Below are 15,964 nucleotides of genomic sequence, written 5' to 3' on the forward strand. Positions count from 1 at the left end.
TATGATTGAAGTGAATCTTAAAACTTCTATAGATGTTTTGTCTCGGGACCCTCCCTGCTTTATGGTAACTTTAGTCTTGCAAATCCCATAAAAGATGAAACACAAGTTTATATGTACAGGCACTTGGTCTTGGATATGCAGTGTGTAGCCACAGACAAAATCTCTCATTTTCTCATCATAGTCTTTGCCAAGAAAACACTTTTGTTCCTTCTGTTGGACCAAGTGCAGGAAAATGTTGTGTCCTTCCTGTAGGGTGATGGTCCTAGTTCTTTGTATTGGGTTCTTGTCAATTCAACCAGAGACAGCTTCTGCTCTGAGAAGTATAGATCTTGCTCTCAGGTGGGGAGAAGGCAACTTATCTTTCCTGAGAAGTTCGCGGATTCTAAAGGCTGCTGTCATGCAGGACCTGCGTACACAGCTCAGTATAGCGCCTGCACCTTCGATGACCTTTGATCCAAATCAATCAAACAAAAGAAGAGTGAGGAGAGGATCAGATCCCATCCATAATAAGTGTTGACAGTGTGTCCAAAGCAACAGGGATGAACGTTTCAAGACTCACGAAGACAAGAACAGACAGCTGCTTTCTTTTGGTAAGAGAAACTTGAGGATGGGGTAGGAAATTCTGCATCCTCAAGAGGATTTCTTTAGGTCTGTGACACTGATCACTATCATTTGTTTGACTAGCAGTTTTTACTGAAAGCAGCAACAACTTCATGTGTTATGTAAAGCTAGAACAACAGAAAGACACTAGGTTTTTAATGCTCACTGTCATACACAACAGATTGTTTTATATTTTCTGACCATATAAATATCATGTTATATTTAAACACCAGTAATTCTTGCATGTACCATGAAATGGAATTTTATGTGGATCTTGCTGTTGACTGTAATCTTCCGTCTCAACCGCACTTGTGCTTATTGTCAAGACTACCTCTTACTAGTTTTCTTTTAGTACTAACATGTTAAAGAGTTGCAGAAACTATCATGCTTTGTCGTTTATGTTGTACAATTCCACTTATGTCAGTGGTAAATCCTGGTGATTTAAAAGAAGCCTAGTTATCAGGCAGTAGAGTGGTACAAAACTCGCAATCATTAATATAAAGAATTTACAAATTGTTTCGAAAATTGGCTACAACAGAAACATTTTCAAGTAGCAAAATAGAGAAACCAGCTCAACCTGGCATCTGATCTCCTAGGACTACAGGATGAATGTTTCAATTCACATAAATAATCACACACTCTGGTCTTTGAGGAAAAGCTGCAACCTGTGGTATCTGTTGTTACGGTGATCCTTCAGGTGTATCGATGACACCTTTCTTGAAACCGCCTGCCAAATCATATCCACTGCATCATTAGTTTGGGATGGATATTGATACTCGAAATGTTTGCTGATCACCTTTATCCTTTCCCACATTTTGGTCCACTGATCTTCCTTCATTCCTCTAAGAAAGTTCAGAAGGTACCCCTTCTTTACAGCATCAGATGAATGGACAAACACACAAAACTCTGAGTAATCAAGAACATCTTCGAATGGAAGCTCAATCTCATCGCTAATTATCACCGGAACACAGTGCCTAGCAATGGCATCAAAGAGACGATTTGAAGAGGGAGTGTCTCCAGCAATATTCAGGCAGAATTTGGATGAGGACATTCCTTTTCCAGCATCCCTGACACCATTCGCTTGGATACTTCCAAATGTGAAGTGCACATCTTTTTCATCTTTGAGAAGGTAGTATAATTCTTGACGAATCTCTCCACCCTGGTATTAAATGTGCAAGAAAAGAAATCAAACACTTCAATCTTATTGCATACCAATCAATACTCTTTTTGAGCTTCAAATGACATAAACAAGAAATTTTCAGTGTTTTATTTGACATTTCACAATCAACATAAGGGGCCATTAAATCGTCGTAACCATCGTACTCTTCGTCAACTACAGTTCTCCATTTCTTTTTTCATCCATCGTAACAATACCAACTGCAGTCAACCTGGGATTTCCCTATTACATTTGTCTTTCGATATCTTAAAAAGGAAATGAGATCTATTATGTCCTTGTAATACCTAAATGTTAGCAACTTTCGAATGCTGGACCGGGTATCAAAATTCTACTAGATATATCACACTTGGAGAAAAAGATGGAGGGACCCTGATAATAGTTTCACTTCTGTTTCAGAATGCGGTGTGTAGTATATTTCAATCTTACAGTTCAACGAAAAACCAATATATTGAGGTGGCAGGTCAGAATATAATAACGCATGCCACACGTCAAATAACTTGCTGAGCATACAAAGCGAAAACCCAAGTCGATTAAGTAGCATAGGGAGCAAGCACATGATACTGGACCTAGTCCACCCATAAGAGGAGCTAATCCTATTAACCCATTAGTTAATCCTCCACTTAAACCCTAAAACAATTCCTTATAAATACACACATAAACGTTGGAAAAATATGTTCTCCATCAAGAAAAAGACGACTACAGTTTGTAAATTTCCTACTTATTCCAAGGGGGGAATTAGGTTGTGGAAATCAAGGGACTCTTCTGTTTTGTGATGACTCTTATTGATCGGTAATTCATATCATGGTTGAAAGAAATTCGCTTCCACGAGGAGTTTTATATAAGTCTCCTAAACTGTTTTTTACGGTAATTTCCTTCGAGTATAAAACAGGCAAAATATACATTTTACTTTGTCTGAAATGGAAAAGCTGTAGCTATGTACCGTTCTTCCACACTGATATTTGTGAGGAAACATTGGTTGAAACTACTTTCCATAAAAACAACAACTACACCTCAATTCCAAGTTAGTTAAATTCAGCTATATGAATCCTCACTTCTTCCTTTTCGCTCAATTTGGACCTATTTCATTTCAAAGACCTGAGAAAACTTCATCTAGCTCTCATGTTCAAGTTTCACTGCCACTAAATACCTTGGACCTCACAAACTAATGCAGACTATATTATAGTTTAGATTAAAGCATAACTCTTGAGTCATGGGAAATAGAAATATCATAAACAAATTAGTTAACTCATCAATTGCAGGTAAAAGCAGATGTGAAACTTACATCTTTTCTATAAATTGCCCCTTGAAAGTAAACTAATATATCTCGTTGTCTGAATGAAGGCGAGTTCCCAGCATCTATTGTCTGCACCATATGTTTGTAAGGAGCAATCACATCCTTTTCAATGTTTGCTATTTCGGCTCCATACCTTCCAAAATCTGCAAGTACAAACATGGCGGAACCAAGCTTCTCTCTTGCATCCAACATACTGTTGGGGTGGTGAGCCACGACCAAATGATCCTTTCCGCCCCTTTGTTTCCACTCATCTCTACCTTTTAAGAATTCTACCAGTTTATCTTGCAGCACTCTATTGAGACTGAATTTTTCCTTCCCTTTAACCTTAGAGTGCCTATTGTAACTCAACGACGAAAAGAAGGGCACAAAAATTACATCTGCTTCACTTGAACTCAGCACTCTGACGGCAGTGCACGGTCTATTAATACTTGAGGAGTTCGAGGATAGAAGATCAAGAGTAAGCCAATATTCAATGCTATGCTGTAAGTTTAAGCCACCGGGGTACGAAGGTATTTGGCTCGGGTTACTAACACTAGGCCATGTTTCATCCTTACTTCCTTTCCAACCTAACAGCCCGAAGTGAAATTCAGGGGGCAAGTCATACATATACACTTTAAGAAGAGCTTGTTCTGGGCAAGAAGATTTCCCAATTCCTAATCCACCGTTGGAAATTTGCCAAGCTGACTTTTGAGTTTTCAGTATTTGTTCATGTGAAGATTCAAAAGGCGAGATCGGAGTTTTAGATTCCCCATTAGTTGAGGTCAAGTAAACTGAAGTATTATTAACAAGAATTAAACTAAAAACTGATTTGGGTATGAAAGAGTTATCAGCAAACTGAAGAAGGGACACTGAAGAAATTATCAGAAGGATAACAGAAATGGGTATTAGACAGAACAGAAATCTTGAAGGTAACATGCTTTTATCAGGAATCAAACACATGGTGAAATATAAATTATCCACCAGACCAGAATAATCTTTTTCAAGAACTCTCAAATACTTCCAAGGTAGTGAATTTACACATTCAACAGACTTCACTTACTTCCATAAATCCAACAAAATAATTAATTGAAGTATTCCCTGATAATAAAAATTGGTAAAGTGGCAATTTTCAGCCCCAAATTTAGCTATTCAAACCATTAAAGTTTGTTTCTTTTACTGCAAATTCTGCTCTCACACTGCAGAGGAAGCAAATAATCCTATCTACCTGCAAACATCAAAGAGAAAACACAACAAAAGCAGCTGAAATTCCAAAAGAAAAGCCACATATAAGCAAAACTATGTCATCCAATCTTTCTCATTTGGGTCATCAAGAAAACTAAAACAAAAAATTAAACTGGCGTATTCAAAATCCAATCTTTTTCATTTTTGGGTCATCAAGAACACAAAGAAACCAAAAAATAGACGGGAGAATTCAAAATCCAATCTTTTTTCATTTTTTGGTAATCAAGATTAATTAATGTTCAAAAAGTGGAAGGTAAAAAGGACTGCTAAAAGTAGAAAGATGAAATACCAACCTGTTAAAGCTCTAACATGTTAGGTTCAGATGAAACCTAATTCCATAATGGTAGAACTGTTACTGGACTGTAGCTGCACTATACTAGTATTTTAGTTAGGAGTATTTCATAAGTTAAACTTTAATTGAATTTAATATTTTTTCACTTAGTCAATGCCCCATTATATGCAAATCCTCTAGAAATCTGCAAAAACCACTAAAACTTAGCTAGTAGAGATGATAGTCGGTGAAGATTTTGTGGTAAGGTAGATTTTCAGTAAACATTTGCTTTTTTGGGGGTCCAATGACGTGATTCATTAGTTAGGAGAGGTTAGTTGCTCGCTGTAAGCCAATAACATGATTATTACTAGCAGTAACTTTTGAAAAAATAACATAACATAACATACACTTTTGAGTTATCAGATTTACGTAAATTTCTACCATTATATACTTATTTTATTTCAATTGTTAAATTTTGATATACATATTAAAAAAAAAAAAAATTGTTATAAATATTTTTACATTATAATAATGTTTATCAGAATTTAAATTATCTGTATTTTAGTCAGAAACTAAAGGTATTTTTCCTTTATAAATAGAGGGATTTTGTTCATTGTATAATCAATCTTTGATAATCTCTCATTCCTTAAGCGAAATAACAATTATTCTCTATGTTTCTCTTTTATTCTTTCTTATTTTATAACACGTTATCTTCACGAATTTCTAACTATCTATTAAAGTTTAGGCCGACAATGGTTCAAATGGCTGTAATTAAGGAATGCATATAATATTTTATGCGGGATAATTTAGCAAAATAATGACAAACTCAGGTGATTCTCTTGCATTATTACCAAGACGTAAAATTTAATAGGGTGGAGAACTGAGAAAATATTTAAGGGTTGGATTTAAAACTTGAGATGTGTAGTGGAAGCAACCTTATAACCATATGGTAAACAGGTAAAGTCACTAATGTGCTAGGAGGAACAACATGATAATGATAATCAAAAGTGATGATATTTTCGCACGCGTATTATGATTATAAGATATGTTAGAGAAAAATTCTCTAGATCATATGTATGTCTCGATTTCGATTTGCTCCTAAAGTAGCAATATTTTGAAAGAGGTTCTAAGCTATCAAAATTTGATAGACTTAAGGCATGATTATATTTCATTTTTTGGGAATGAGGATTTCGATTGTTTCAATACAAACGTGCACTTGATTATGATGATATCACAACCCACCTCCGAAAGAGACAGGATAACTGAGAAGAATAATTTTGAAATCTAGTAAATTTAAAATTTATTAATGAAATAGTAAATATGAAATTTACTAAAGTAAAAAGCTCATGCCATGGTAAACTTGGAGTTAATTTATTAATGTAATAGTAAATATGAAATTTACTAAAGTAAAAAGCACATGCCATGGTAAACTTGGAGTTTATTAGCATAAAAGTTTATAAGTTGACATGAACGATTGCGACATCTTAAAGATGTGCATATTAAGTATTAAACAAATATTGAAGAATTCGAAAATTCTTCATGAACTTTAATGTTGCTTGTTCTCATGATACGTTGGTTGGACCAACTAATTTTGGAATTCGGTTTCTTAAAATCTAAAAAATATAAAAGGTGAATATGAGTCTGTTCACAGTAATGTGATCAATTAAGATGCATCAATTTGAGATGATCACTTATACGTTTATTGTCAACTTGCAGTTTGACATTAATAAAGTTGTTTGCTCAATAACATTGAGTTAAGAGCATAACTTTCGGATTGTGTAATCAAGACAATTCATCTTGCATTGATGATGATGGTTTGACATTAAATGCCTTCGATAAATAATTAAACCATTGCTATGAGAACAAAGCTTCATTTGTTGCATACAATAGCATTTGTTTGTATTGGTCCGAAATATGATATGTTGCATACAATAGCATTTGTATGCATTAGACCAATAAATTATGATTATTTCTTCCCTCTCAATTGGTTCAAGGTCAGGAACCAACTATTCCATCTAATAGTTTTGATGTGCGGTATACGATTAAATAATATACCATGATGCACAAAAATGGCTTTCTCAAAGAAGGTACAAAGATGGATTTCTCAAAGAAGATGGAGGATGTATGCTAATCTTCCTAACATAAGGGGAGGTTATAAGCAGTTATGAAATATATTAAGAATTATCATAAGATCTTTATTCATAAGATAATTCAAGTCATATGTCAAAAATATCTCATATTTAAGTTGCAAGTGCTCCTATTTTGTGTCCTTGAAGGACAAAGTCTATGCATGCATGAAACATGGTAGACTAATTGGTTCCAAATAAAACAAGGAGCAAATAATCATAATAAGAAGGCAATGTGATCTCGAAGAGCCTACGACATAACACTTCATTAAATCTTATGATAGGTTCAGGTACCTGAAAATAATAAAGAGATGAGATCTCAAAATATTATGTCATATTGCGAACCGATACAAAATGAGAAACCGTCGACGATATCTTTGATACAAAATTGGCGTAATATTGTGAAAGATTATGAGGATCTGAATTTCTACGTTAATTTAAGCATGCTGACGTAGAAACATTTATCAAGTGACATGAAAGGATGCATCTTAGTAAGCATAATGCTTATTTGATTTGCAATCCAGACACTTAAAGATGTCACACATATTGATATTGTCACTTGACAAAAATCCATATGAAAATCCCTAAAGGATTCAAAATGTCTGAAGCATATAAAGTTTCTGGGAAACTTGTTTATTATCCTTATAAGGGATAAATTTATGGTATGAATATTGTTGAAACTCTTGGAGAGTTTTCAAAAACAATAGAATATTTTTTTTAAATGAGAAATATACCGAATTAGATTGGTTGTGAAGTATCATATCTTAGTTCAATTGATGCACTCATGTATCTTGCAAATACTACAAGGCCTGATATAGCCTTTTCAGTTAATTTGTTAGCAAGGTATCTTTCTGCTCCTACTAGGAGACATTAGAATGAGATAAAACACATGATTTTGTTTTATTCTAAAGAATGCAGTCTCGATTTTATTGATTATGCTGATGTTGGGTATTTAATTAATCCGCATAAATCTCGATCTCAAATAGTCTATGTGTTCATATGTGGAGATACTGTCATATCTTGGAGATATACAAAGCAATCTATCGTAGCCACTTCATCGAATCATGCTGAGATTATAGCTATTCATGAAGCAACGCGAGAACGTGTATGATTGAGGTCCATGATACATCTCATTCGAGAAAATGTGGTGTGAAATGTGACAATGTATCCACAATTTTATACGGAGATAATGCAACATGCATAACACATCTTAATGGAGGATTCATAAAAGGAGATACAACGAAGCTCACTTCATCAAAGCTTTTCTGCATACACGAGCTACAAAAGAATGATGATATTAACGTGCAACAGATTCGTTCAAGTGACAATGTGGCTGATTTGTTCACCAAGTCTCCTCCAAATTGCAATTTTCAAGAAGATGGTGCACAGGATCGGGATGCAAAGGTTTAAGGATGTTCTCATTAGGACGAGTTAATATGCGTTGTACTCTTTTTCCCTTACAAGGGTTTGTCCCACTGGGTTTTCCTTGTAAGGTTTTTAATGAGTTAGCCTATATGCGTATTGTTAGAGATGTGTACTCTTTTTCCTTCACTAGATTTTTTTCCCCACTGGATTTTTTCTAGTAAGGTTTTAACGAGGCATATTATATATCTAGACATTCAAGAGGGAGTGTTATAAATGTATTTACATTATAGTGAATGTCTTTCAAGATCTAATAAGATCTAGTTGATATCTATCAGTATTTGAAGTATCTGTCTTTTAGTCAGAAACTAGGAGTATTTTCCTAGTGGGGTTTTGTTCATTGTATAATCAATCCCTGATGATCTCTCATCCCTCAAGTGAAATAACAATTAATCTCTATTCTCTATTCTTCTTCTTCTCTAATCTTTCTTGTTTTATAACAAAAACATAAATTTATCATGTTTTTCCATTTTTACCTTTTTCAAATTTCAAAACCTTAATAATAATACATCACTCCTAATGCACATTTAATGGAGGGTAAATTTGAAAAAAAAAATTCCAACATCTACCTTGAATTGTGAACCATTCACTTATTTTGAACACTAAAAAAAACTTCAACACTTCACTTATTGTGGAACGGAGGGAGTAATTACAAATATTCTAATTAATTATGTATTTTCAATGTATAAAGAGCTAATTATATATTTTGATAAATTTAAAATTAAAAAAAAAGAAGCTAATTATATATATTTATAAAGAAAAAAATATATTTTTATTGAATGTATATGTATCTCGACAGATCCAAAATCGAAAAAATATATCAGAAACAATTATATATATATATATATATATTCATTGAATACAAAATGTATTAGGAGTTAATCATGTATTATTGTATCTTGACAAACCTAAAATTAAAATTTTTAATAATTAAATAAAATATCAATATCTTTTCTAATTAAGCTCCATCGAAATTTATGTTTGTTTCCACTCCACTTATTTTCAAAAAATCTAATTGTATGGAATGAAAAAAGTATGACGTGTTTTAGTGAAACTGTTCTTTGATATTCCAATGGGCGTTTGTACATAGTAGTATCAGTAACCAAATTACTCTCCGGTTTCATTTTGATTTTTGACGGTTGCTTTAGCTAAAAAATTATTCCAAAAACATTGCTACTTAAGAGTTCAATACTAAACTTGGTGATGATTTTCAACCATACTCTTAAGATTAATGAAGTAATTCTTTTTAAAATCTCGCTCAAATCTAAAAAAATAAAAAACCATCTAATAAATAAATATAACTACGCAATTGTACTTTTTCTTTATAATCTTTTAGTAAGAATGGAAAAATTTAAAGATACAGTTTAAAATAGGACGAGGAAATTATAACCTCTTTTATTTCAAAAAATTTCTCATAACACTGGAAATTAACGTGAAGAAAGATAATGCACATTTATCTTTCGAAAGACTTGTACTAATATTATTAAGGCAAGGTCGATTCTTCAATCTTCCTATCATATGTGTAGCATATGAATATGTCGTGATCTATACCCGAGCACATAATAAAATTTTCTTATTAGAACCTTTCATCTCAAAATTTAGAAAAACTTCAGCACTCCTGATTTGAAATGTTCACTAAATAGTTATACACATTGATCCCAATTGAAAAGATTATGTGTAGATGGTGGTAAACAAACTGTTGGTTCACGTAGTTTTAACTCGTTAACCTGATTTGAGAGACATAATAATGGTGGGTTCACCAAATATAGAGACAAAAGAAGAAGAATATTGTAACAGAGATGGGTGGAGTCATTGGCTCATGCAATTAGTGCCACTGTCATCTAGAAAATATCTTCACAATTTCACAAAAAGCAACTTCATCGGAATTCAAATGTTGGATGTCTTAGAAACTGAATTGATTCTACTTTTTCCCCTTCAAATTTACTCATATTTCTTTTTACATAGATTCAACATTAATTAGATAACACGTTTAATGAAAATAAATAGTGATATGGTAGAGACCAGGTGATTGTGAGCTCGGGTCATAAAAAAAAAAGCGACTTTTCAAATGTCCCAACTCCCGAGTATGAGGACAAATCATGTCGTGTTGTGGATCGAACATAGCATTATAAGTTTTTCAGAGCATAATAAAGAAAGAAAATATTTCCTTCGTTCCGATTTATTTATCACATTTCGACTTGATACACACCTATAGAGAAAATAATAGTAATTGGTATAATGGCTTTACCTTATCACCCTTATTAGTTGATGTTTAGTAATAGGTATTGGAAAATGAATTAGAGAATAAATAATTAATATTAAAGATAAAATATGAGGAAAAAATTATCTTTTCTTAATTTATCAAAAATAACTAGGAAAAATAAAAATCAAATAAAAAAAATGATGATATGTAACCCGATTTGTTTATCTGCAATTAGTGATTTTGCCTTTCAAATTATACAGTAATGTTTATCGTGTTGGTGGTCTCTGCTAGGACTTTTATATTATGTTCAGTATTTTTTAAGTATTTAATTTTAATTTTCTTTCTTCAGAATAATAACAGATCATAGTCCTTATAATCTATAATCTATATTTATATCTATATCTATAATAATATATTAAAAGTGTGAAAACCAAAAGTGATTTGAACTTTTTGCCCTTCATTAAAAAGACTTTTCTTTAGACAAAACTGTCTTTTCACTATTTTTAAAAATTTATTATTTAATAATTTTTTATAATATCAACTAGACTTCCTAAAATATATAGTAAGGGAGTTAATTAATATTTACTTCCTACAATATATGGTAGGAGAATTAATTAATATTTTTCTTTCTACTGTTCAGTTAGAAAAATACTCGTAAAATAGTATTCTATTCATTAAGGAATTGAGATGTACGTTAAATTAGAGAGCAAACCGATTTGCCTATTGAAAGAATATGATTGATGCTCATCTAACTTGATTCGATTCCATGTTTAGATTGGTGGATGCTTGATTTTCTAACTCTCAAATTACTCACTGTTTTTGTCACCATAATAGAATTCAACATGTCTTCTTTGTTTTTATTCAAAATCATTCTTTAGGATCAAAATTTTCGCTCAAATAAGAATTAGTTGGATAAAAAATTGAAGCTTTGTGATCACTATTATATTTTTTTTTATAGTTTCCATGTCGTAGATGAATGTCGGTTGACTTTGAAGAATTTCTTGTGTAAAAATTAGGTTTAATTGTATTGTTTTTATATTTTATTTTAATTTACAGATGTTAGATGAATGTGGATCGGCTTTGAAATTTTTTTTTAGGTAAAGGTTAGGTCTAATTGTATTATCGTAATATCTCTATTAGTTTGTTATTTTGTGGTAGTTTACAGTTCGTAGATGAATCTCGATCGACTTTGAGAAATTTTTGTGCATAAAATTTAAGTTTAATTGTATTGTTTTGATATCACTTTTATCGTATTATTTTGTTGATAAATAAATGTTGGTGGATTTTGAATTGTTTTTTTATGTAAATGTTAGGTTTAATGTATTATTTAGATATCTCTATTATCGTATTATTTTGTTATTGTTTACAGGTTGTAGACGAGTGTCAGACGACTTTGAAAAATTTTTTATGCATGAAGATTAGATTTAATTTTATTATTTTGATGTCTCTATAATTGTATTATTTTGTTGCAATTTACAGATGGTAGATAAATGTCGAACGACTTTTAAAAATATTTTTGATAAAAATAAGGTTTAAAAAATAAATTTTTCACCTTTACATACTCAAAAAATATTAAATTTAATTATTATATTCATCTTTATTATTTAAATAAATATTCTATTTAATGTAATGTTTAAATTCATTAAAATGAGGTACACGCACAAGACGGGTACAATTAAACTAGTTATTATAAAGTTATGTGACTAAAAATTGATCCCTCACTTTTAATTTCGAACAATCCACTTTGCGTAATTGTACAAGGAAATGACATTTATCCTAAAATCTATTTAGCTGTATAGTTTTTTTTTTTTTAATAAGTTAACTTTTTGCTTATTTTAATCTTAATCTTAATGAGATAGTCATAAAAATATTACTTATAATTTATTGTACACCAAAATTGTCCCTTTTTATTTTTTAATTTTACATATCCAGTCAACATTCATCATAAAGAGACATGGAATAGTGTCAATTATGGACTTATGGGCAACCAGTTTTCAAACCCAAATTTACCCGCAAGTGGGCCCAATAAAAGACAGGCCTTTCGTACTGGGCCAATTTAAGACAAAACTTAACAAGAGTTGCAGCCCAAGGCCAACAAAATTGGAAAAAAGTTATTTGATGAAGCATAGCAATAGGACCAAAAGAGGAATCTGGACAAGACGGTTATTGTTATGTATTAGAAAAGAGTAAAAACATAACAATAGAGACCAACAAAAGAATTTGTCAAACAGCTCTCATATAGGACAAAACAAAAGTATTCTGCCCAAAGGAGCATATTACATAGATAAGAGTAAAAGCAACACTTTGAACACAAAAAGTAAATAAAAAAAGGCATGATTCAGACAATACAAATATACCAGCAGTAATGGGAACAAGAAGACCAACAAACAACATTATCAATTTAACTTAGGGTGACCTATTAGAGTAGCATTAATGTTGGTACTAAAATTTTGTTTCAAGGGCACTTGGGTCCTCCTTCCTTGGTCTTCCAGTTGTTGTAGCAAGGGCAAACACCTTTGTTTCCATAGAAACCAGGAGGAACACATAGGCATGTCTTGCAGCATTTCTGACAGAAGAACATGCATGGCTTGTGGTACTGTGTCTTGCTACATCTCCTCGTACATTGTGGCAGGCATTCTGTTTAGTACATACAGTGATGATTAATTAGTCAATTATACACTATAATACTCCCTCCATTGTAAATGTAGCTTTTCAATGTTATGATCTTAATAAATATATTGCGTTGAAGCGGGAGTAAAAGGAAAAGTAACACACCCACCCATATTAAAACGAAGAGAGTAGCTCTTTTTAACTGATGAATTAATGGTAAAAATTGACTGGTCAAAATAAGGACAGAGCAAAAGGCCAGTGGTTCTCGAAATTGGTTAAGTTTGACAAATTTACCATGTGATAGGAAACTGAGCTATTTTGCTGAGACTTCGAGGCTACTGTTTAACTTTACCGGTTAGAGTAAGTTGCAGAGTAGCTGTAACGGTACTGGCTCACTTTCATTTTAATTGTTATTATTTTAGTTACAGTAATTTTTTTTTTAAAAAATTAAGATAATATTGATAATTCTTTCTCGCTATACTCTTATAATTTTTTTTTTACTATTGCTCAAATTTCAGAAAGCATCTACATAAATAGAAAAAATTTAATAAATTATATTTTGGATTTATTCTTTATGGTTAAATTGACGTGAAAAGAGTTAAAGCACACTGTAAATGAACGGAAGGAGTATCATGTAGGAATAAAAAATAAGCAGAGACCACTGTTTACTATGAAAAGGAATATACTGCTTGCTACACATAATATTTATTAAGTGTTACATACTGGAACGTTCACTTAAAACGGAGGCAATCAGACACTTAATTAACTGTAGTTAAGTGTCTGGTTAAGTTTATTATGGAGTTGCTGAATTTTTTATTCCGAGAAAGAATTTGTAAATGTTCCTCCCAGACAAAGATTTCTGACACTATTCATCTCAATATTTTAATGACTTAAGGTTAAAAATGAATTCTTTATTAGGTAAATGTAATGAAATCAAAGAAGAAGGGGGATAAAAACTTACGTGATGGCTTCAAGCTCCCTGGACCATACCTTGACTGGAATAATAAGCAAGTTTTTGTTAGAATAAAAGAAACAAAATCTCAGGATAAAAATGTGGAATAAAAATCATTGAGAAAAAACTATGTTGCGCGGACATTGCAAAAATGTTAGAAAACTGACAGGTAATTTAAAAGATCTGACAGGTCGTGCAACAACATTTTTGAAGAATGCGACCGTTATAGGAAAATAGAAAACTTACACGAGCAATGTGGTACTGGGCATCAGCAGCAAGAACAGTGGCTGCAACCATGGAAATGGCAATGAGGGCCAAAAGGAAAAATGAAACTAGTTTCCCCATTGCTGATTTTTGCTTAAGCAGAAAGCAAAAGAACAGAGTACAAAGAGAGTTTTTTTTTTTTTTTTTGTGAAGTGTTTATGTAAGAGTGAGTGATGAGAAGTGCTATGAAGTTTGGACTATAAATAGACCCCTTTTGGCTTGATGGGATCAAATAATTATTTAAGTAAAAGATGCTATAAAGATTTGATCTGAATTTGTAGTCGTCTTCCTATTATGCCCCTCAAGCTCAATGGGGACATTTGCTCATTTTATATGTGAATGTGTGTTGTTCTTTTGTTTACTATATGTACTTTTAACTCTTTAAGCATTGAGCTTCTAATTCTATCCCCCACTTGTGGGTCAGTAACTGTCATATCCCCTACTTTACCAATATAGTGTGCCTTGCAATTTGTAAGATTGTATCCTGGTAGAAACTAGGGTGCACAAGAGATAGATAATGAAATTTTATTGGTTAAATAAAGTGCAAGAATGTTAAATACTATATTAATCAATAACCAAGTTCATATAGAGTGGACAAATTTCCAGATATAAAAAACAATGATAATATTTTTCTATCTCTTCCTCTGTCAGATTCTAATCTCCTATTTAGACACAAATATAAGTAGTTACTGCTGTAGATAACTACTATAGATAATTAATGACAACTACTAATAGATAATTAGTGATAACTACTAATAGATAACTACTAACAACTACTAATAAATAACTGCTTCTATCCTATCTAAAACTAAGGAACTAAGTTACATTGTCTTCATATGTTAAAGCAACAATCTTATCATATCCCTCCAACAAGTTGCTCTGTTACACATAAAGTGAACCCAATAATATATACCTATAATTTTCTTATATTAGTAGTGTCAAGATCAATCTAAGCGCATTTCAACTATTTCGTTATGTATTCAACTTTTACTCGTACAGATATCGAGTAAGTCTAATGATAAATTAAAAAAAAAAAAAAATTGACAAATTTGCGCATTTCGATTATTCCCCCAAGCATTCATTAACAGAAATGACACACTATATGTTGCCTCTTATGGATTGAACTCTAGTATTTGCATGATTTTCACTGGAATTTATTGACCGATCGATCGGACATACCATTTGTGTTCTTGATAATGCCAATATATGTTTACAGCAGTTTCTTGGGTTGATTATTAAAAGGATGGATTTCTGAATATATGCAATTAATTACCTCGACCAAAGAGGATTATTAGAAGGTAAAGATATCTGTAGTATTTATTTTCTCTTTTGTATGTAGATGTTGATTAGATGCTTAATACGTGTAGAAATCAAAGATATTTAACGTGGGGGTGTTTTAAGGAATAATTTAAAATTTTGGAACTGCCGGTGCAATAATAATAGAAATGTAAGTTATATATTATATAGGCAAAATGATTTTCTGCACCCCTATAATATGTCGGTTTTATAAGTTGGACACTTTTACTTATATGTTTGTCATCTGGACCCCTAAAAAGCTATATTTTAAACCCTTTGATCTTGCCTATGTGGCATTAAAATGCTGACTAGGACGAGGAGAGTGATTACAATCGCTTGGGGTGCGAGTGGGGTTAATTTTTTGCCAATTTATATTAAAATAATTAAAAAAATAAAAAAAGGATTAAATTTTTTTTCAGTTTTTTAATTTAAAAATATTTTTAAAAAATAAAAAAGAAACCCCCCCACCCCTTCCCAGTCCAGCCACTCCCCCACCCCACCCCAGCCCCGTCCCAGCCACTCCACCCC

The 15,964-nt window shown here is 32.0% G+C and overlaps 2 protein-coding genes across 3 annotated transcripts; both read right to left on the reverse strand.

Annotated features, from left to right (window-relative positions):
• Nucleotides 1–1,072: 1,072 nt before the first annotated feature.
• Nucleotides 1,073–4,863, reverse strand: LOC107862243 (probable arabinosyltransferase ARAD1). Of its 2 annotated transcripts, XM_016707749.2 has the most exons (3): nt 4,586–4,862; nt 3,060–4,275; nt 1,073–1,759 (listed from the first exon to the last, which is right to left on the reverse strand). In XM_016707749.2, exons 2-3 carry the CDS (start codon nt 4,008–4,010, stop codon nt 1,232–1,234), a joined length of 1,479 nt encoding a protein of 492 aa, XP_016563235.1. In that variant the 5' UTR covers nt 4,011–4,275; nt 4,586–4,862; the 3' UTR covers nt 1,073–1,231. The 2 variants fall into 2 exon arrangements, with proteins under 2 accessions (XP_016563235.1, XP_016563236.1); XM_016707750.2 differs by having other exon boundaries at nt 3,060–4,863.
• Nucleotides 4,864–12,465: 7,602 nt separating this feature from the next.
• Nucleotides 12,466–14,472, reverse strand: LOC107862242 (gibberellin-regulated protein 6). The gene is made up of 3 exons (XM_016707748.2): nt 14,123–14,472; nt 13,886–13,919; nt 12,466–12,951 (listed from the first exon to the last, which is right to left on the reverse strand). The coding sequence occupies exons 1-3, from the start codon at nt 14,219–14,221 to the stop codon at nt 12,770–12,772; spliced, it is 315 nt and encodes a 104-aa protein (XP_016563234.1). The 5' UTR covers nt 14,222–14,472; the 3' UTR covers nt 12,466–12,769.
• Nucleotides 14,473–15,964: the final 1,492 nt, after the last annotated feature.

The sequence above is a fragment of the Capsicum annuum genome, chromosome 3 (genome assembly GCF_002878395.1).
Source record: "Capsicum annuum cultivar UCD-10X-F1 chromosome 3, UCD10Xv1.1, whole genome shotgun sequence".
NCBI classification, from domain to species: domain Eukaryota; kingdom Viridiplantae; phylum Streptophyta; class Magnoliopsida; order Solanales; family Solanaceae; genus Capsicum; species Capsicum annuum.